A 21,777-nucleotide genomic window follows, 5' to 3' on the forward strand; every position below is an offset into this window, starting at 1 on the left:
ATATATCCCTATTTTCGATTGCAACTCGTGTCTCAAGTAAATTTGCATAGCTGCCGCTACTCGTCGCAAACGGCGCTGCTGTCAATCCATTTCAGTCCGTTTTGTTGTCCTATGAGTCACATTTACACTAAGTTGTTTTTAAACCAGATTTTTAGTAAAACTTTTAATTTTGCAAATCGCTTACTGTAGTTCGAAGGTTAAAGTGTGATAATGTTGTGGGATTTGCGAATTTTTCCCGTAGAACTTCGTAATACATAGAACTAGCGAAAGATCGCCGTATAACCACGCTCGAGATTAAGGTTAGAGTCCGATAACCCATTTTTTATCACAATTAATATATCGCTGAATTGCAATCACATATCATTCTTTTGCGTCAATTAATAATAAAAATAAATTACGTCGGTTTGTTTCTACTTCCTTAAATTTGTTTACTCTCTCAAGCAGTCACTCATCTTGATAACTTTTAGAGTATTGTAGATTGGAGTATTGTGTTTATTAATTTCTGCCTATTACTGTAATTGCTGTATCTATTGTTACAGATAATACAAATATCTTTCTGTTAAATGGTGATTATTGATGCGATGGAGAGGAGGATAAAGCTAAAAACCTTAAACAGTCACATAACATGCAAGATATGTCGTGGATATTTGATAGATGCTACTACTGTAACAGAATGTTTACATACATTCTGCAAGAGTTGCTTAGTGAAACATTTAGAAGAGAAGCATACCTGTCCGACGTGTCAAATTGTTATACATCAGTCTCATCCACTTCAATATATCAGCTTTGACAGAACTATGCAGGATATTGTCTATAAATTAGTTCCTGATCTTCAAGAAAGTATGAATTTCATTCTAAATTTCAATTTCTATGTGAAAAGTATCTTCTTTCTTCAGATATTAATAAATTATTTTTTATTTTAGATGAAATCAAAAGGGAAAGAGAATTTTATAGAGCTAGAGGTTTGCCTTGTCCCAAGGATATTTTACCCAATGCTGGTGAAATTGAAGAAGAGAAGGCCAATGCAGATGCACATGCGGAGTCCGATTATCATCGCACTGATGAACAGGTAATTACAAATGCACATGTACAAGAGAATAGAATACTTGATAGAAATTTGAGATAATCCCATTTTATAGGTTAATGTATGTTTGGAGTGCATGAATGCTAGTTTGAAGACTCTGAAAAGGAGATTTATCAGATGTTCAGCTCAAGCTACAATAACACATGTAAAAAAGTTTATTGCTAAGAAGGTTCTGAATGGCATGGAAAAATATAGAGATGTAAGTATATTTAATGACATGAGAGAATATATTTATTGTTATCGTTTATTAATTTATTTATTCTTTACGACAGATCGATATTTTGTGCAATAACGAATTACTAGGTAAGGACCATACATTGAAGTTTGTTTATGTGACGAGATGGAGGTTCCGGGACCCACCTTTGAGGTTACAATATAGATCGCACATAGATATGCAAGACTAATCTTTCTACATTCGTGGTATATGAAAATGATGAAGGATCTGTCCATACATTTGTACATTTTTCCAGTTCTATTCCTATCTTAACTGTCGTAGTACTTATTTCTACGTTTTAGCAAAGTAATCATGATGAATTTTAAGAAGTAATTTTGATTCTATAAAACGGAGTGATATGGCAATTTTAAGAGATGTGTACTATTCTCGTTATTATTCATAACATCGTAAAGAAAGCAAGAATCTGTATTTCAAACACGCGTTTTGTCTGGCTTTGTCAAACTTGATTATCGCCGCTTCTCGTGCAGATTCTGCATTATGTTTTGATAGTCGTAGCATAATCTTTTCTTCTAAAATGCAGGAACTTGGTAAGAGAGTGAGACATTTTGCATTTTATGACGTAAAACAAAACCGCAGATCCTCATTTTGTGAGAACGTGCATTTTTTTAATATATACATACCCCATCTTTGTACATAGAATATTTTTGACAAAACTTGAACAATGTTGCGTGTAGATGCAAGCTTTGTATTAGATAAAAGGAAGAAACCGGGTCTGAATAGTCGGGCCTTTTTAACTTTGTATGTTTATGCGTCGTACATATTCTAATCGCGCCTCGAGTTTCTCTCGACACCGACGTGCGATTGAGAGAAAATATTCGGTGGCTCATATATTTTCAAGAGATTCGCCATTGATAGCATCGTGTTGAGCGAAACGCGTGGCCGTAATCGCTTGTAGTAAGTGATCTTGTTTCATCTGATGATGTTAAATGATAAAAAAGAAGATGTGATTGTATATAAATATTAGAGAATCGAACACAATTTGCGAAGTAGCGGCATTGCAAGGATGTTAGAGCTTGTACTCCGTACACTGTGTATGCGCATCCCTATAAATTATTAAATAAATATGTTTTGTACAGTATCGCTATCGTAATCAATTCGTAATATTTATAACAAAGTGTATTGCAAAGCTGTGATGAACGCGAGGCGAGTCAATACAGCGCAGTGTGCGTTCGAAATTCGCGGTTTCTCAAAAGTCAACACGCGCACGCGCTGCTCGCTTCTCTCCTGATTTGTTTGGAAAAGGCGGGGGACGATCTAGAGAAGGGCATGACCGGCGGACGACCGGCCGGATGCCTTCGCTTAACTTCAGTTGAATGAAAGACGTTGGGGTTGTAACATCGTGTCTCGCGCGCTGCCCTTTCCATTGCATTCTTTTGTCGTTTCACACACCTTGCACGGTACGTCGTACGTGAGAAAGTGAGCAAAATCAATTTCTTTTAATGTGCATCGTGACGAGTATAACTTTCTGCGCGCAGTTTTGCCACAATGTCGGACCAATAAAAACAGCCGATCTGTTACACGAATGGAGCAACATCTCTTCCGAACATCGCCGTAATTGATCAGATTGGAAAGAATTCATTGCATCTGGAAAGATCCACGCAACACTTGTCAGCCAGCGATCCAGTTTCGATCAAGTAAGATATTTATCTCAAAACTCGAATAAACAGATGCATTGTAGAATCGTTAAAATAGCGTTATATTTTGTGCAAGATACAAACTATTGATTGATCAATCGACGATCACAGATCACTCAAATAATTTATTGCTCGTAACGCGTGCGTATAAAGGAACGCCATTTCCCTCATGTTTTGATTTTCTTTTCCGTTCTGATTATTCGCGCGGGATTCATGTTATCAGTATTAACTATAGCTAGTGACAACAAGTAAGTACTAGTTTACGCTTTGCGACTTTTTTCCCGCAACAATTTCCTTACTTCACGATAGATTTTCATCCAGCTGACGGTAGAATCTGCTTGCTAGCATAAATATGTATGACTGTGTACATAATTCAGTTATCGGACAAAGTGTCATGTGTGCATAATGCAATATTATAGATAACCTAAAACCTGTTTATTTCATAATCAAATGGTATTTGTTAATCACGACTTTCTCAGAAATTAATGCAATCATAATGCACGCATATTATTTAAAACATATTTTGAATTTTTAAACTGTGTTTAAATGCTGTTCATTAGAAATATAGGCCATTAATTAATCATATCGTTAGCTATTGAATTAATAACTGCGCACAGTGCACATTGCGTGTACTTAAGCAAGTGCGTACGCTTTCGAGCAAAGTCCTTGGCTCTGGTATGCGCTTAAAACGTGATTATTCTGTGACGGAGAAGCGCGTTTACTCCGAAGTATCTCTCGTAAAAATTCACTGGGGCGCCTCGACCGGTTTCTTTCTCTCCTTCTCTTACGTGCCCGTTACCTCGATCGCTCGCAGCTCTGTTTTGCTCCGCTCTTACTTGAGCTACGCAAACCTCGCCAGCCTCTTGCGCTGTACACATCGTACACGCGCCATTGAAAAGCAACGCAAGATTTTCAAGCCACGCATAAACTATATCTGACCGTCTGCCAAAAATCACCGCTATTTTTATCCGTTTTGTATGCGTTAAAATCTTTCTTTAGATATTCGCGAGATTCTCGCTTTCTCCCCTCCGCCGCCTGTGAATTCAAAAAAGAAATAATAGCAGGTGACCGAATGAATATGCTTCCTCAATTAAATCAGCTGTTATAACGAACAATTTTTGTTTTTTCCGGTAAGGTAATTTGAGATTTCCGCGCAAAACGTGAATTGAGTTAATGGAAGTTCATACGAAATATAGAACACAGCGTAGGATATTGAAATTTTCGTTTTCATTATTCAAAAATGGTCTGTTCGATAATACACATTTCTTTGTTGACATCATTTTTAAAATCCATAGCCTCCGATCACGCGACGAGTTGAAGAGCACGATGCAACATTGTCGGTCCAAACATGTTAGCAAATTGGTCGTTGATCATCTCCTTCCTGATTCTATATCGAGCAGTGAATCATTGATATTATTTTCTGTTATCTACACTCTACAAAACTAATATTTATCTTGACCGCAGTCTGCGTTAATATAATATGATTCATTTATCGATAAACTTAAGATTGCTACTTTTTTTGCTGAATAAATTAAAATTGCGCGTGAATGACGCACTCGCGGACAATTAGATGCAAAGGTAGCGCACAATGACGAAGTTGAAGACAAAGCACGGCATCGGAGCATCGCGCGTTCCATTTACTCAACTTCATCGTGAATCCAAGTCAGCACTCAGCTTGACAATTTCAATCGCGCGGAACGGCGTACAGATCGTGAAAGACCATGCTGCCGCGGCACGTCGTCGTAAAATGACGCTATGTCATTAAAGAGAGAAAGGGAAGGAAGGATGGAAACTCTGGTTGTGTGAGAGAGAGAGAGTGAGGACGGGAGAGCACGAGGGGAAAGGAAGCTGTGAACGGAGCTATTCTACCCGCATGGTTATAAATCGAGCCGGATGAATGTAGACGTCCCTTTGCTACTCGCGGCTGCTGCAAACATGAATGAGTTACGCGATACAGACGAGATGTAAATATCTTCCGTATAATATTTTTTCATACGCGAGATAAGGAAGAAAATGCGCTGCTTTGACTTCGCAAGAATTCGTACTTTTGTACGCATAAGAAAATTTATATAGGTACAGTAATATTTTACCAACAAGACCTAATAAATAAAAAAAAATAAGCCTTGTCTTCGCATATTAAACGCTTGCGAAAATCTAACAGAGAATATATTATACATAATAATATACATATTTGAACAAAATAACATACTAAAACGTGCGTTATTAAGAGAGAAATTTTATCGAGAACATGCAGCGTTGGCGTCCACATTTTCATTTTGATTTTGTCAAAAGTCACGTACTGTTAAACGCTTCGACAGAGCGCGATGATGATTCACGATCGCGGATTACTGGAACCCGGAAACATTGTTTAGCATTTAATTACCACAATAATGGCGATCTTTGCCCCGACGGAAAATTTACACGTTAAAGCGTCGTTCGATTTCGCAAAATTCGCCGCACACGTCGATGACTTTTCGCGCGTGATTTTTCGTGCACACGCGAGAATAATTTCCGGCTGATGAACGAAACGTTTATACGCACTGTGCATTATTCAGGCACGGGTATCGCGAGTAATTAAGTACCCACGCGTGCCGTATAGAGTGACTAGATTTTCCGAGAATGACAATGTGGTACGAGTATCGTCGCGCTGGCTCGTACGTCAAGGCCGTTTTCACGTAAAACGACAAATTGTCACGGCTTCCGAGTAGCCAAGCCGCCGTCGCAAAGTATCAATTTTGCTGAACGTTTTTTCCCTGTACTTATCTAAGTCGTCTTACGCTTGAAGCTGTTCATTGTCCACGCTACGAATTTAGTAGCTGTTCATTATTCGTGCGAGTTTTTTTATCCGTCTTTTTCTCGCATTCGCCTGAATCGTTTTGTCAACACCCGAGGCGTTTTTACTTCATTGCACTTCATTATATTCATTGCTATATGTCACTTGATGCTGAATATCTTTATTTGAGTACTTTATTTGTCTAATACGACAATCGCGTTCAATGTCTAAAGTTTCTCTTCTAAAGTTCACATGCGCGAATGATCGCGCGTAATTTGAAGAGTCTCATTACGAGCGTAATTCAAGCTCTTCGTGTATTACATCGCTCGATTGCCGAAGAGGCTAGCGTTGCAGGTGCAAAGGGTTGAACCGATCGATACACACGAAAACAGAATTACGACTCTTCTGCACTAATAATAATCCAGGCTTGACGAGCCGACCGGCTTTCCTACGAATACCGCATCATTTCCGACACGGTATCTAGCCGAGATAACGATTGGAAATCATGGTTCAGGCATGGTCAGGCATGTTTGAGCAATCGATTTCTGAAACGTTCTGAATCTATAAACGTTCTAAATATTGTGTATTACTCGCGACAATACGGATTCAGGTCACCCATAATTAATCCTCCGCGCACAATAATTTCGCACATTTATTTGCGTCCCTGATTAGTTTCGATAAACATCGCACGCATGTTGATTCTATTGACGCCATTATCAGCACTGTATATGGAAGTAGGTCTTTTGGAAAGTAGGTCTTTGGAAAATTATCCTTTCGAACGGACTTTATCTTGCGCCGCGCACAGAAGAGATGTGTGTGTGCGCGCGCGCGCGTGTGTGTGTTTTCGTACACGTGCAGAAATTTTCTCGTGTATTCAGAAATGTCGTGGTCTCTGCACCTGTTTTTGACAGCGTTACGCCGTCGCGGGTTGCGGTGCGTAACTTTCACTGTTGTATTCGCAATACCTCGTTATTATGTAAGAGAAAAAGTCGTGCGATTCATTCAACCGAATAAGTGCAAACGCACATGCAATTTTTCCCCGATACGTTATATTTAAGATACATTTATTTTTTGACGGTAAAAGGATACGCTGTCGCGCGATTAGGCACAATCGGGTCGTACGAGACTCAGAGTTTCCTGAGGATATCGGTTTACGAAACATTTTCCGGTTCTTCTAATAGCGTCGAGTTTTATCTCACATTCAACAACTTTATTGACGTACACAATATCATTGATAAAAAAAAGAGACTGTATATACATGGTGTACGATTGTCAAACGGGCGAGCTCGTGAACACGAAATCTTCGATTACGCTCGTCGCGCTTCCGTTACACAATTTCTTCTTGGAACAAACTTTTGTCGGCGCCGTTAGATATCGCGGAATTACGTAAGTGATCCTAGTGCGCTCCTAGCGAGTCCGCGGAAGTTTACGCACCTCGGCGGTCTTTCGTTCCCTCGCGATGCGTCGGGGTTCGATCGCGTCATAACGAGCGTCGTTGTATAATTCTGTTTTCGCCTTATTAACGTAACGATGGAAAGCGCGATGCCGGTCCGATTGCATTTCAAGTGTGAAAACTTCCGATGCTCGTCGCGATTTTCCTTTCCACTTGAAATTTATTCGAAACGAAATCAAAAGATGACGACTCGGTGCTTTTCGCTCTCTAAACTTTGATCTGCATTGTTTCCGCACTTAAACGGTAATGCATGCGACGAACTGTGAACGGGGATAATGAGTGGTGAAGCGTCTGCGAGCGCGTGATTTATCTAATCTGTCCGCCGTATCGGCGGAACCGCTGATGCATCGCTAACATCGGCGCATCTTCGTAGTATATCTAGCGCAAAACGTGGGTATGCAGCTCCGCGATTGCATTCTTCATTCGCGATGTATTTGTGCGCGAAAAAAAAAAAAAAGATTTGCATCGGACATTCGGACGACTGCGCTGAGGCGTTAATTGCATCGTGTCGTATCTCTTCCGTTCGTGCTCATTGATGCGTTGAATCTTCTTGCACCATAACGTTATCTGCTGTACAAATGTTAAAACGTATGATTAGATAATGCCAAGAGAAATTGCTCGGTCGCGGTTCATCGACTCAACAATATTATGTCGAATATTTGGATCACTGACGGTCAACTTTCGGATTGTCCGTTTCGATAAAAAAATCGACGTGATCTTCTTTACAACAGAAAGTCTGGATAATCAATCTGAGAAAATATGCAGTAGAACTGTTCAGAGAAACTTGTGTTATTTCAAAACTAACGGAAAAAGAAGTTACAAGAACTAAAGTGCAGGTGCGCAAAAAATTCTGTGCTGATTTGTAATAAGTTTTTTGTCTCGACGCTTTGGACGGTCGTTGCAGCCCTTTTGTCAGTTTTTTTTTTATTATTTCAGAACTATGCATCACACCATTGTGTTATTTCAAATTTCAAGTAACTATCATTTTGCCCGCAGAGACGGTTTCCGCATTTTACGAAATTATTCCCGTCAGCGATTCCGCAAACAAAATATTTGTTTCGTGAATCATCTTATTGTTAGTTTCATTCATTCGAATTTAACACGACGTTCTATTGTTTCGTTACTTTCTTCCGTTATATCGTCTCATTGGCTTTTATCGCATTCTCCTAGATTGACGACCATAGTCCTTCCTACATCCTTTGTTCTCGCAATTGTCATCTCAACAGAGAACGATGCACATCCCGCGGGCGGAGTTCGATGTATCATTTTATCACCACATCCTGTGACTTGCGCCTGATACACACGCTCACACCTACACCACAGAGTCCCTGAGCTTTTTTTCTACGTAAACGAATTAATTCCCCCCGGGGTCGTGTGAACTCGAAGGGTCGCTCCCCCTTCGACCACAGTAAAGTGAACACGAATACGCCGGCTAGAATTCGGCTGTACTAAAATGGCAGGTCAGGTTTTCACTTAATTCTATTGATCCATGGACAAACACGCCAGCGGTACGTTCGGAGCTGCAAACAAAACGTTTTTATGAGAATCTCTGTAATTTTTTTCTTTTTATAAATTAAAAAAAAAAAAAAAAAAATGGAATTTTCTTGAAGTATTTTTCATTTTACAAAATCATATTTTAATCTTATTTATTTCAATCATTTTATTCATAAATAATATATCTATTATCTAGTGCTAAATATGGCTAAAAAATTAGTTTTATTAATTAAAATAAAAAGTTTTCTGCTATTTTCTTAACCACGCACATTAATATTATAAATATTTATCAGTATATCTGCACAAATCAGTCATCAAAAATAAGTTGGAATGAAAATTTAGCGATTAAGAAAGACGAGGAGAAGAAGCAGAGCTTTTTGAGAGACAGATGCATTCTTTACATAATGTAGTACCATTGATTTTTCTTTCACAGCGTACAGTATTCACGCTCGCGAATAAACAATCGCATTAAAAATGTTTTCATTTGCAAAATTTATGCCAAGAACGAAAGAGAAAACGTCAATACGAGTTTATTATTCTAAAACGTTTATTATTCGTATCATCGTACACTGTTATTTTAGACTCGTGCGAACGCTCGTATCTAACATCCAGTCATCTGCTGTTACAATATGACTCGCACTATTAGAGGGGTTTTGTGAATTCTCGTGTGCGTGCGTACATACATCCTCCGCTTCCATCTGCGCGTACGCCAGTCCCGTCTGGCCGCGAACAATTGCGTTACGCTCACCTCTTTTGTCGGTTTCGCCCGCGTATGTAACTGTACGGTGACGTGCAGTCGACTATACAGTTATAAAAGAGAGAAAAAGAGAGGGCGCGTGTTTACTCGTCGCGACAATAATTGTGACGATGCCGGAAGGTGCGTGCACAAAGGCACGGAGTGTGTCATCTCTCGCGCGTCTCCGCGCTCTGAGAAAAACCGCATCTTCCCGGGACGTGCTCTAGAAAAGCCAGCGCGATTGTATAATCTTCTTTCTGCGCATCCGGTTTCGTTTAAAGTCAATCGCCGGAGTGAAAATCCGAGAACACGCGGAGTAATTATAGCTGCGATGATTAAAATCGACTCTAACCGCTCTCGTAAGCCAACGAAAAGAAAAGGATGTTAGCGCGTATAGTTCGCGTGGGCGTATCGGGAGATCAAGCGATCGGACTCGTCTTAAAGCATTGCCATCGATCTAATATTACGGCACTTCCGGTCGCGACTCAGCGAGCCGCTTGATTCGCACTATGAATCATGGCGCGAGTCACGTCATGACAAAACCGTATGTTCAGCACGTGTGCAGCCACTGATTCATGTATTTGACTCGATCGCAAAGCACAATTTCCGGTCATAAGCACGCGACTGAAATTTCGTCGAGCTTTTCGCGGAAGCATCGAATGCTCATCGACCTGCTAGTCGATATTCCGAGCGGAGCATTTCGCAATCCTCGTTGCGATATCGACACGCGTCCCCGTTCAATAAAATTACCTCGCTTGGACTTTTGATAGAAAATCCTTCGCGATTTGCACACAAGCAACGCGGCGGGCATTCCTCGCGCATATCAGATCGCAGCACGCGAATCAATAAAGCGTAGAACGATAGGGCGTTCAGCGAAAGCAACTCGAGAGCTTATTTACGCTAAATCAAGATAACTGTAACTGGACACCGCGCGCGCCGAGTGGCTTCGCTGTATCGATCGTGATTCATTACGGACGGCGCAGAGTGTAAAGTCGAGTAGACGCGACACAGATTTTTCTGCGAAACGACGAGAAAAATATGCTAACGGCTCCAATTAAGCGCACAGAATTCGCACGTAGTCGCGAATAACTGCGTCCTTTCGTGTTCGCATTTTGCAGGCATTTGCAAAAGTAAATCGTGTCGTTGCGACACGCAAACGCGTTTAACGTGGCACATTTCACTTTCAGATCGGGAAAACAAGCTGACCGATATTTTTTCTCCCGGACACGCGTGAGGGATTCGGTCACGCGAGAAACGCGAAGGAGCAGCGTGTGATGCGATGAGACGGCGATAGCGAATTTTGATTTGCCAAGTTCAAAGTCACCATCGATCAGCTGAAAATGCAGTCTGCGGTGTGGTGGTTCACTGCGGCTGTCGCCGTGATGACCTTGACATCGGCTCTCGAAGGACCGAACATTTGTACGCGGCAAGAAACGTGAGTAATGAGTTAAATTTTGTGCAATTAAGTGCGACTTACGTGCGACAGCGCTCGACTGACGCCTCTCCCCCCGCTCAGGGCGTTTCCACCGATTGTGAGTGCCGTCGCACCGGCTCAGATATCGGCATTTGCGGGAATAAATATTTGCTTATTTCAGGTATAAAATAACAGTGAAGGTATCGGAACAAAAACCTTACACCGTGAGGGAGAATACGTGGTGCTTCAGTTTTCCGCCGAGATGTTCCAAGTACAAAGTTGTCTTCAGAACGGTCTACAAGGAACAGGTCGGTTATCTAATCAGTATTTTCTAATTTATGAACAAATTGTATCCAAGCTCCTTACCGTTTTGTAACAAAGAAGAAAAACTGTGGAGAGGCGATTACGCCGATCAAGTGGCTTAACTTGACGGACACGCTCGTAATCTCATTACGCGGTTCTTGCAGGAGCTGTCGAAGCAAAAGCCCGTGGAGGAGTGTTGCAAAGGGTACACGGAAACTACGAACGGCGATCGCTGCATTCCGGTCTGTTCCGAGGACTGCCGCCATGGTACCTGTATCGCGCCTGATATCTGCAAGTGCGAATCGGGATACGGCGGGCCATTATGCGATTTCAGTAAGTGCAGCCTCTATTCGACTAATGATAATTCCGAGCAGCTCAAGTGCTTTCTTTGTTACGCATTGCGTTTCGCTTACAAAACCTCGACGAGTAGTGCGTGCCATGAAAAGATAACGTACAAAGATAAGAGAATATTTAAGATTACTCGAGATAACGATTAGTAAAAGACTGGGATAAGGACACATTTCTGAAAAACAATGTCGTGGGGAAAGTGTCTTGAAATTCCAAAGTTTAAGAATATCTTTTTACTGAAAAAAATTCACATCGTTTTTTTTCGGAATATTTTCATCGAGGAGTTATTAAAATAAAAGAACTATTGAGAAGAATGTGTAGTGATTTTTTTACGTTGGCGCAGATGAAAAATTCGTTTAAGCGTTGTACGAAGCGGATTATTTTTAACTCTCGTATGAACAGGGTGCCCGCTGGGTAAATGGGGCAGAGATTGCGAGATGGATTGCAAGTGCCAGAACGGGGCCACGTGCGATCCGTTCGACGGTAAATGTATGTGCACGAGGGGCTGGACCGGTGTGTATTGCGATCAAAAGTGTCCCTCCAACCGCTATGGACAAGAGTGCGCCGAGGAGTGCCGTTGCAGAAACGGTGGAAGCTGCCACCACATTTCTGGTGAATGTCACTGCGCCTCCGGTTACACTGGACCACTGTGAGTTTTTTTTTTTTCTTTATTCCTGTAATGCAACGGTAAAATTGCGGCTCGCGCGTGTTGCATTGCAATTTAACGTTTCTCAGGAATTATCGGCATTTGTTGGACTTTTTATCTTCGTTCACTATGCTTGTAAATATTCAGCTATTTATATTTTTCATAATTTAAAAAAAATATAAATATAAATATTCTTAAAAAATCCTCTTTAAAGTGGAAGTTAACAGATAAATGCAACTGATAACTTATCTTCTGGAAGGCATCTGGAAATTTGTCTGTTTATCAATTCTATGCATTAATGATCACTTGTCATAGATGTGACGATCCGTGCCCGGTGGGCAAGCACGGCGAGGAATGCAAATCGGAATGCCGTTGTCAGAACGGTGGTAACTGCAACCCCACGACTGGCGAGTGCTACTGCACACCCGGATGGATAGTACGTGAGACTTTAAGCGCAATTAAATGTGAAATGATCTGCGATCGCATAATTTGACGTACGTGATATTTGCTCGCATAGGGCTCGGTGTGCGCAAATCGATGTCCGGAGGGTTTCTGGGGCAAGAACTGTTCTCAAACCTGCGACTGCTACAACGGAGCTGGATGCAACCACGTCACGGGCGAGTGTCAGTGCAAGTCAGGCTTTTACAGCGAAAAAGTAAGTGTCGATTGTCCTTCATTAATTGTATCGCGTTGAATTGATCGTGTTGATAATTTCCTTTTTTTCTTACTTCGACAAACAGTGTCTGAAAATCTGTCCGGAGCATACGTTTGGATTAAACTGCATAAATAATTGCACCTGTGAAAATGACGCCAGCTGCGATCCTGTTAACGGCAAGTGTATATGCAGTCCCGGCTGGACGGGCAAAACTTGCAGCGAGCGAGCTTGCAAGGACGATTTGTACGGTCCTGGTTGTACAAAGGTAAGTTGCAGCTTCTTGGAAACCGTTGCTACAAATCGCACTGTCGATTAACGCGAATTATGTTTGCTTAAAGGTTTGCGAATGCGAGAACAACAATTCAGAACTATGTCATCCTTGGACCGGAAAATGCTCCTGCAAGATGGGATGGGACGGCGAGACCTGCGCCAGGCCGTGTCCCTTCTACACCTTCGGCAAGGGCTGTGAGAATCGCTGCAACTGCAAGAACAACGCGCAGTGTTCGCCCATCGACGGTAGCTGCATCTGCGCGGCCGGGTACCGCGGAAAGGATTGCGGCGAGCTGTGTCCCGAAAATACTTTCGGAGAGGAATGCGCGCAGAAATGCGCCTGCAAGAACGGGGCCACTTGCTCGCCCGAAAACGGACGCTGCAACTGCACAGCTGGTGAGTCGAAAAACACAACAAACCTGTGATTACAAATTTGTTCAAAAGAGAGGATTCATCAAGGGGGAAATAATTAACAGCCTTCACGTCAAATATCACGTTTCAAGTGTTTTTGCTCATCTAAATATTTAATTATCTTGTTATATTTGTCGTCTTTCATATTCTTCCCGATACTTTGCATAATTTCTGCATGGTGTTAGACAAGAGATAGATTTGCTTGATATCCTACTTTTTTGATCGTAGTTGTGTAGATTTTAGTGATATTTATTAGAGTTTCTCTCTCTCTCTCTCTCTCTCTCTCTCTCTCTCTCTCTCTATTTCCGATGAAAAAGATATACGACATCGGTAAGTACGACACAAATTATACGTATCTCTGTGACATTTTGCCAGGATGGGTCGGCGTATTGTGCGATCGTCCGTGCGATGACAAGTTCTACGGCAAGGATTGCGAGGGCAAGTGCCACTGTTTTAACAATGCAGCCTGCAATCCGCAAAATGGTAAGATGACTAGAGATTTTTCAGTAAATGCAATACAGCTGTTAACGCGTGGAATTTGACATCGAGACTATTTTGAGAAATGTACAGGGAGAAGTGCATATGAAAAATTTTCGCCTTCAAATCTTTTCTTTTGCACTTTTGCACTTTTGAAAACACGCGTTATCTATACACACGCAGGCACATGCACTTGTGCGGCTGGTTTCACCGGCACACTGTGCCAGCATCGTTGTACAAAGGGTTTCTTCGGGAACGGATGCAATCAGACGTGCGACTGCATCGAGGAGAACACTGTGGACTGTGACTCCGCTGCCGGGTATTGCAAGTGCAAGCCAGAATGGCGAGGTTTGTTGAATTTTACTCCCGCGATCGCTCGAATTGTAGATATTGAATTTTTATCGAACGAAAAGAATCAATTTCAAATCGAAGAAAATTATTTGTAAACGTAGCTTCATTGCGTCCATTATTAACTTATCGTGAAAAAGCTGCCTAAAGCGGCGAGCGAAACCTGCCGACGGTTTTTACTTTGATATCAAAACAGGAGTTCGATGCGAAACGAAATGTCCGGAGGGTCTTTACGGCGAAAACTGTCACTCGCATTGCGAATGCATGAACAATAGTTCGTGTGATCCCGTGACCGGAAGTTGCATCTGTGCCAGGGGTTGGGAAGGCCCCAGTTGCTCGCAACCGTGCAAAGAAGGATGGTACGGCCTGGGATGCAAAGAGCAATGTCCGGAAAGAATGATCGGTAATGAGAAGATTTAATTTCAAAGACTTTTAATCGCATGGTCCGAGTTGTTCGCCGTAACAAACTAAATTGCATGATAGCTCTTAGATGATTATTTGAATTAGAATTTCATAGACAGCATCAAATAAATGTGATGTGAATTATTCTACCTGGTAGATTTAACATTCTAAACGAATGTAAATAGTTATTATATGTATCTAAACAATCTCCAAGTTTCATGCATTAATCGAAACGCTCGGTCTCTCGCTCTCACGGAACGTGTTTTTACGTAAGTGCAATAATATTAGGCGTTGCAATGGGTGTGTATTTAATTGAGTAATTAAAATCTAAGCGAAACAGATAAAATCATAAAATTAAATTCCCGCTTATGGTGATGTTGTAACATTCGGAGGTATACATAACACATTTGGAAGTGGATTGTCTCTTATTTTGTATTTTAATGCAACTAACGAAGCCAGAATTTGATCGCTACGCTGACATATTCATATTCTCAATATTTTATTTCGCTCTTTGACTGTCTGCTTTTGTAAGCACTTCAGTATTTTCGTTAATCATTTTCTCTATTTTACATCTTATTGTTAAAGCGCACAATGTATTTAACAAGAAAAATACTTAGGAAAAATGTCACATATTAAAAAATTAAGAGACATAATGAAGTTTCTTTGCATAAATTTTTTCTAAATGAATGTAAATATTATTTCTTTAGGAAACATGACATGCGATCACGTTACCGGCGAGTACGTCTGCCGCCCGGGATATCTGGGTCTGACTTGCGAGCATCCGTGTCCTCCTGATCGTTACGGGCTAAATTGCGCGAATCATTGTCACTGTAAAAATGGGGGAGAGTGTCATCACGTAACAGGCAAGTGGAATGTCCTTCTCAAAATATACCCATCTGTTGTATGTTTTAAAAAATTTTATTTATCAAGGCATATTCTCCACTTAGGTGTGTGTCAGTGTCGACCTGGTTGGCAAGGCGAGTACTGTCAAATACCTTGCGCGGAAGGCACGTATGGCGTAAATTGCACGCAACATTGCAAGTGCCAGAACGGTGGAAAGTGCAGGCCCAACGACGGTCATTGTCGATGCGCGCCGGGATGGTCGGGAACTAGATGTACCGAGAGTAAGTTTAGCAAGTTGTTGTAAGTTATAATATAAAAAAAAGAAATGACTTGTACTGATTAACACTTATTGCTTTTAGTTTGTCCTGAAGGATATTATGGCGACCATTGTATGGAGCCTTGCGAATGTAAAAACGACTTCTTCACGTGCCATCCAGCTAAAGGTTGTATTTGCAGGCACGGATACACAGGTACGCGAAATGCATTCAAAAAAAGGAATTCAATGTAAGAAGAATTGGGATTTTTAGTTTTGTATGACATAATAAATGATTTTTAGGCGAAAACTGCGACGAGCAATTGTTCTCACGCAATATTCAGGAGAAGGACGAAGGCGGACACGGACACATCGTAGCGGTGGTGTTTGCGGCCGTCGTTGTGATCAGCATAGCATTAGTCGCATGGTTTTATCACCGTCGCAGAGTGGCCGATCTCAAGTGTGAGATAGCTCAAGTGCAATACACCTCGGAGCCAATTCCTACGCCAGGTAGGTCTTTTTTTGCTTTGAGAGATCTTTAAGATTTTATCCATGAAAAAAAAAAAAAAAAAAAAAAAAACAGAAGAGTTTAAACTTTAGGCGTTAAAATTGATAAAATCGCTTTTGCCGTAGACCGAAATCAATTCGACAATCCTGTGTACGCGTATCAAGGCTCTTCGAAGTTCGATGACGGCACCACCACATTGCTGAACAACTTCCAGTTCCGAAATAACTTCCACAAAAATATAAACACCGAGAAGGCTAAACTCGGTCTGAACAGCTGTACCGATGACGAGGATGAATGCAAAGGTATTACATGGTTTGATAATGATGTGATAACAATTTTATATAATGCAATTTTAATAATGCAGTGGTTCTTTAAAAACGAACAATTTTAAGTAATTAATTAATTAATTAATTAAAATAATTAATTAATTTGTTTGCTCTTGGTTCTTTTACGTGCAATTAATTTTTTAAATCTTGCTTTTTTTTGGCGTGATTCTTCAAAGAAATAATTTTAATTATTTAATTAATTAATCGTAATAAATAATTTTAATTAATTACTTTTTTGCTTGCAATAAATTTTTTTCTCTTGCGTTTTTAAATGTGGTTTTTCAGAGACGAATAATTTTAATTAATTGATTTTTTTATTCTTGCTTTTTTAGGAGCATACGGACTGCAATACGACTTGAAGAACAGGGACGCCGACATGGGAAATCCGAATTTGAATGTGTATCACAGCATCGATGAGATGGACGGTAAAAAAATTGAACACGTCTACGACGAGATCAAACAAAACAATGAGGCGGAATACGATGAATTGAATCAGCCACGACCAGTGAGCTGGAATATAAAACCACAATCGAGTCGAACGGCTAATGGCTACGTGCCCAAATCGCACGACAATCCAGGACCTAGCAAGGTAATAGATAAGGATCCGGAACTAGGTGAAACCTAAGGAAGTCGTACAGCATTCCTCGCATTCAACTGCCCAAGCTTGAAATAACAATGAATTTCACGATCAGTCGGAAGAATCGTCTCCACTGTTTATAGTAGACTGTTTGCTTTTTTTATGATCTAGCAAGTCTGTGGTATTTTACTTGCATCGTCATTTAAAAGGTTCTTCATTTTTTAAATAAGTCTATGTTATAATTATGTCTAATTATTATCAAAAGTTAGTTTCGTAAAAAATATTTTTTATATATAAAAAAGGAAAAATTGGATTTTGCGCGCTTCGGTTGGCAAATACAGCAGTATTACCATCATATCATGATAATCTAAAGAGAAAACATTTTTGTTGTACATATAAACATTTTCTTAGGTATAGTTTTAATTAAATTATTGTATATCCATTTGATATACGTGCATATGTGTTGCCAGAAGGGGCATAAGTAGCTTTAAGAAGCTGGCAATGATGAATAGCAATGATGAAAGGTGATATGAAATCAAATCATGAATACGCGAGTGCGCGTAATGATTCTTTATATACATTTTTTTACTCGTCGTAATCTTTAATGTTACAATCATTATTATAAAAGCATTTGAAAGAATTATAATAATTGTTGATTCCAAAAATTACTAGTTTAAAAATTAATAATAAAATTAGTAGTTACTATACTTAAAATAAAATAACATTATCCGACATGTGAATGAATAATTGCGAAATTATATACGAAATAATTTACGTGAGCACGCACGTGATTTATTTCTATTATACGTTCATGAGTAAGCAGTTGTTTTATCATTTTATCCTACTTGTTGATTACGCGATTTTTATCAGTTAGTTGAACGCGTTTACAAATTTTTTTACCTTTTTTAAACCTTTTTTTTTTATATTTTCCGTTAAAGAAAGTTTCATGTGCAAGAAGTCACGGAATTTTGTTTATTCTGTTTATCTTGCGACACTCTTGTGATATAATTTTACCTTTGTATCGCTGTATCATAATAAAACAAACTATTTCTTAGTATCGCTCCGTATGTACGTAATCATATCACTGATTTACATTGAGAAATATGATCATATGTATGAGAAGTATGATCGCGTAAGCAAGAATTTGCAGGATAAATATAAATAATTGAATGAAATTGTCAATAAGCTAAGACAGAAGTGTGATAATATCGTAAAATGCATTGTTGATATTTGCAGATTGAGAAATACATATATTTTAATAAAGGTTCCCAGAAAGATACCTTATTATAATTGTTTATATAATGTCTAAACATTTGTTCGATTGCTCTGCATTTAACGGTAAGAGGCGTAAAGTCTAGCATTTCGTTGCGTGCTATGTCGTTTTACATTCTAGGCAAAATCTAAAATTGACTATGCGATTCACGAGAGCTGTTTTGTACGTGCAAAGGATTAAATAATAATGGATTTCTTGCTATGTAGTTTGCAGTATACGGAGCGCGTGTCTATTGTTAAGATTATTTGGTAAGAACATTTCCTACTATTTAAAGGCGTTGAGAAATTGATCGCCATATGTTTCGCCCTGTAAATACTGTAATAATATTTTTTGTGATGGAACGTAGCGTGACGTGATTTCTTGTAAGCAGCATTAACCCTCTCTGCGTCTCCGCGCTTGCACGATTTCCCAAACGGACGGCACGATCCAGTAGCCGCCGCCGAAAAACTGCAGCGACGCAGCCGCGTAAAGGCACAGGCTCTCACCTGCAAGTGCCAAAATCAGCGCATTAATCCAGACCAAAGTCTCTTTCACGCACTCTTGTGTTATACGCATCGCGTACCAAAGTCGCAATTTATAAATCTCTGTAAAATTGTAAAATAAATTGACGTTACGAAATACGTACTGTTCACGAAGCTGAAAGTCAGCACGCCCAATCCGACGACGGTGGAGAATAACTTGTATGAGCGATGCGCAAATTGATTCCCCAGGACGTCGCAGCGCGTCAAGTCCTTGCAGGCGAGCAGACCGCCGATGCTGATTCCGCCGAGTAGTGAACATATCAGAAACCGGTAATATTCATCTGCGTAAGTTAAACCTAGAAGTAAGAATCGATTTGAATCGCAAAGCGTTTAAAAATAATTTAGCATTATTAATAAATAATTTAATACTAATTGAAGAGAATCCTAGATAGCCAAATATTAACAGTGTTGGCAAATTGAGAACAAAATTGATGTAATTAATTAAATTTGGTGTCAATTCGCCGATATTGTGAACACTTTATTTACTGGCAAATGTTGCAGACTTCAGACTACGCACTTAAAAAAGTAATACTGCCGAGCCAGCAGGCACTGCCGAAATATATTCTTCTGTATTGCGCGGTAGTGGTCGTGGACCAGTAGCTGGCGAGACTGGGTATGAATGAGCTGATCCCAGCGGCCACCAGTAACAGCACCCAATTATCGGAGAAACCAACGCCCGTTCGCTTCAGAAACAAGAATGGTACCATAATCCAGAAAAAGAGCGCTCCGATTTTTATTCCGATCCAGGTCACCGCCACCGCCCAGAACCGGAAGTAGCGAGCCACGCGAAACTCCTGCTTCCACTTATTGGCCGACTGCACGGTCGGACTGGTGAAAAGCTCGACGTCCTCGTCTGTCTCCTGATACGCGTAGATGCTGTTTATCTCGCTGAACAAGGGCGCGGGATTTCCGTCCTGTCTGCTGCCGTCGTAGCCGACGTTGTCTAAACCGCTATTCCGTCGATCCGACTCCTCTTTGTCCGACGATATCCTGATGCCTAGTTCATTGTCCTCCTCGGTCGGCAGAAGCAATCTGTCGAAGGTGCAATATTACGGCGTGTTAACAATTCTTCAATTGAATGTAAAATCGCGCGACACATCGAAATGTTCTCATATTCAATCGAAACCTTCTGTCGAAATAGAACGTTTTGTAATGCAAAGGCAAGCTGACGCTTACCTGTAAGGAGATGCTCGCTGTGGAGTCGGAGAGCGTAAAGTGAGAGCACCCAGAGCGGTAGGAACGAAGGCGATCGTCATCAGCAAGAGACCGACTCTCAGTCCGGTTTCCACGAGCAAGAAATGCGTGAGCGCTGGAACGATGGTGAAGCCGACGGATGCGGCGACGTTCTTCAGCGTCAGCACCAATGCGAGCTTCTCCCTGAAATGCTTTCGCAGCACGGTCTCGCTCTCCACGATCACGAAACTCGCTCCTATACCCATCACCGCTCCGGCGCTTAGGCTGGCCAAATATGCGCCCACTCCGCCAGTCGCCAGGTATCCGGAAGCTATGACACCCGTGGTGAGGAGCGCCACGCCGATGAGGCCGACCAGTCGCGGTATCGACGCCAGGTCCGTGATCGTTTTCGTCCATGGATCTGAAGGAAACGAAAATCGCAGAGACATCGACGCGTAAGTCGGTGTGAAAAAATTAAGTACCTGCCAAGCTCCAAAAAGCGACGAACAATATCGGAGTCAGAGTGATCTTCTCGCTCCACAAGTCGAGGTAAAGGAAATTCTCCTCCGTTAAATGTCCCAGCACTATGCCGTACATCGACAAGACGCTAGGTACGGTCATCTACGCATTTCAACAGCGTGGCGTTAATATATTTTTTTTTAATTTTGCATTACATTTACATTTTTTTTTTTTTTTTTTTTTTTTTAAGCGTGGAATTTTGTACAGGGCGTCGAGAAATATAGTCACAATACTAGAGATTCCACTTACCTATCGTAACAATTACAAATATAGTTATCTAGCATCGATTTATATATCGTTATGAAAAGTCATAGTATGATTCAGCTGGATGCGTGCCTTGTATTTGACATTTTTGCGCCATAAACAACGTACAACACCTGGAACAAAATTATTTTATATTTTCAACGCTTTTAATTGCTCATCGCGCAACGCGTGAAGGATATCCGTCGTCGTTTGCGCGGGAACAAAGAGGAAATGAGTAATTCCTCAGGTAAGAACACATCCTTCGGTACTATTGAGAATATATTTCTAAATACCCTGTATTGCGCCGAATATTGATTGTCTTCCAAATTTTGCAGTTAATTTTACTAAAGAGTCTGATAACTGCATTCGCTGCTAAATCACGAGATCTGATGTCTAAGCGGAAGCGTAATCTTCACCGAAGCAATAATTTTGCAATAGTCGAACCTGAATGAAGATAACACCGAAGAGAACGAACCACGAGTAGCCACCATCTGGAGCTGTTGGCCCCAGTTCCGGAAACGAACTGACAATCTCGTCGAGACGGAGTCGTCTGACGAGCGACATTTTTTTTGTTGTGTTTGCGTTCGATGTATAGCTCGATGTAAACTTATCCAAAGAAAGGTGTTAAGTAATAAGAACTCGTTAAGATGATTCTGCGACACTTTCCTGTCTTCCACAAACAGCGCTCATCGAGGTAAGTTAAAATGTATTGTATACGCGGTATCTAATCTTGACTAAGATGTCGACGCTGCGATAGCCGTTGATAAGAAGAAAAAACCGCGCGGTTTACACCTGCCAAGCACCCGCGCACGTCTGCAAAACTTAATTCCCGCTCGATATCGTCAACGAATGTCGATA

General features: G+C 40.8%; 2 protein-coding genes across 10 annotated transcripts; one reads left to right on the top strand and one right to left on the bottom strand.

Annotated features, from left to right (window-relative positions):
- Positions 1 to 60: 60 nt before the first annotated feature.
- On the top strand, positions 61 to 19,083 carry LOC105679835 (protein draper-like). Of its 6 annotated transcripts, XM_012380112.2 has the most exons (19): positions 2,570 to 2,716; positions 2,795 to 2,953; positions 10,597 to 10,844; positions 11,005 to 11,131; positions 11,291 to 11,459; positions 11,877 to 12,123; positions 12,436 to 12,556; positions 12,638 to 12,775; positions 12,861 to 13,040; positions 13,114 to 13,441; positions 13,832 to 13,939; positions 14,117 to 14,281; positions 14,478 to 14,684; positions 15,391 to 15,546; positions 15,631 to 15,807; positions 15,886 to 15,996; positions 16,083 to 16,289; positions 16,413 to 16,589; positions 16,946 to 19,083. In XM_012380112.2, exons 3-19 carry the CDS (start codon positions 10,750 to 10,752, stop codon positions 17,236 to 17,238), a joined length of 3,006 nt encoding a protein of 1,001 aa, XP_012235535.1. In that variant the 5' UTR covers positions 2,570 to 2,716; positions 2,795 to 2,953; positions 10,597 to 10,749; the 3' UTR covers positions 17,239 to 19,083. The 6 variants fall into 6 exon arrangements, 5 of the variants coding, with proteins under 5 accessions (XP_012235535.1, XP_012235534.1, XP_067217247.1 ...); XM_012380111.2 differs by having other exon boundaries at positions 2,613 to 2,953; XM_012380113.2 differs by lacking the exons at positions 2,570 to 2,716; positions 2,795 to 2,953 and adding an exon at positions 7,550 to 8,015.
- LOC105679824 (monocarboxylate transporter 7) lies at positions 18,717 to 21,662 on the bottom strand. Of its 4 annotated transcripts, none has more exons than XM_067361198.1 (6): positions 21,364 to 21,662; positions 20,640 to 20,778; positions 20,161 to 20,578; positions 19,502 to 20,016; positions 19,089 to 19,280; positions 18,717 to 18,948 (listed from the first exon to the last, which is right to left on the bottom strand). In XM_067361198.1, the coding sequence occupies exons 1-6, from the start codon at positions 21,481 to 21,483 to the stop codon at positions 18,836 to 18,838; spliced, it is 1,497 nt and encodes a 498-aa protein (XP_067217299.1). In that variant the 5' UTR covers positions 21,484 to 21,662; the 3' UTR covers positions 18,717 to 18,835. The 4 variants fall into 4 exon arrangements, with proteins under 4 accessions (XP_067217299.1, XP_067217300.1, XP_067217301.1 ...); XM_067361199.1 differs by having other exon boundaries at positions 20,640 to 21,053; XM_067361200.1 differs by lacking the exon at positions 21,364 to 21,662 and adding an exon at positions 21,213 to 21,357 and having other exon boundaries at positions 20,640 to 21,053.
- Between the last annotated feature and the right edge of the window lie 115 nt (positions 21,663 to 21,777).

This window comes from Linepithema humile, chromosome 1 (assembly GCF_040581485.1).
Source record: "Linepithema humile isolate Giens D197 chromosome 1, Lhum_UNIL_v1.0, whole genome shotgun sequence".
NCBI classification, from domain to species: Eukaryota; Metazoa; Arthropoda; class Insecta; order Hymenoptera; family Formicidae; genus Linepithema; species Linepithema humile.

Coding starts and splice junctions, on each gene's coding strand:
- LOC105679835 (XM_012380112.2), top strand. CDS start 10,750: ATGCAGTCTGCGGTGTGGTGGTTCACTGCGGCTGTCGCCGTGATGACC. Junction 12,557..12,637: donor ACTGCACACCCGGATGGATA/GTACGTGAGACT, acceptor TTGCTCGCATAG/GGCTCGGTGTGCGCAAATCG. Junction 16,290..16,412: donor GGAGCCAATTCCTACGCCAG/GTAGGTCTTTTT, acceptor CTTTTGCCGTAG/ACCGAAATCAATTCGACAAT.
- LOC105679824 (XM_067361198.1), bottom strand. CDS start 21,483: ATGTCGCTCGTCAGACGACTCCGTCTCGACGAGATTGTCAGTTCGTTT. Junction 20,579..20,639: donor CGCTTTTTGGAGCTTGGCAG/GTACTTAATTTT, acceptor CGTTTCCTTCAG/ATCCATGGACGAAAACGATC. Junction 19,281..19,501: donor CGGCAGTATTACTTTTTTAA/GTGCGTAGTCTG, acceptor TCTTACTTCTAG/GTTTAACTTACGCAGATGAA.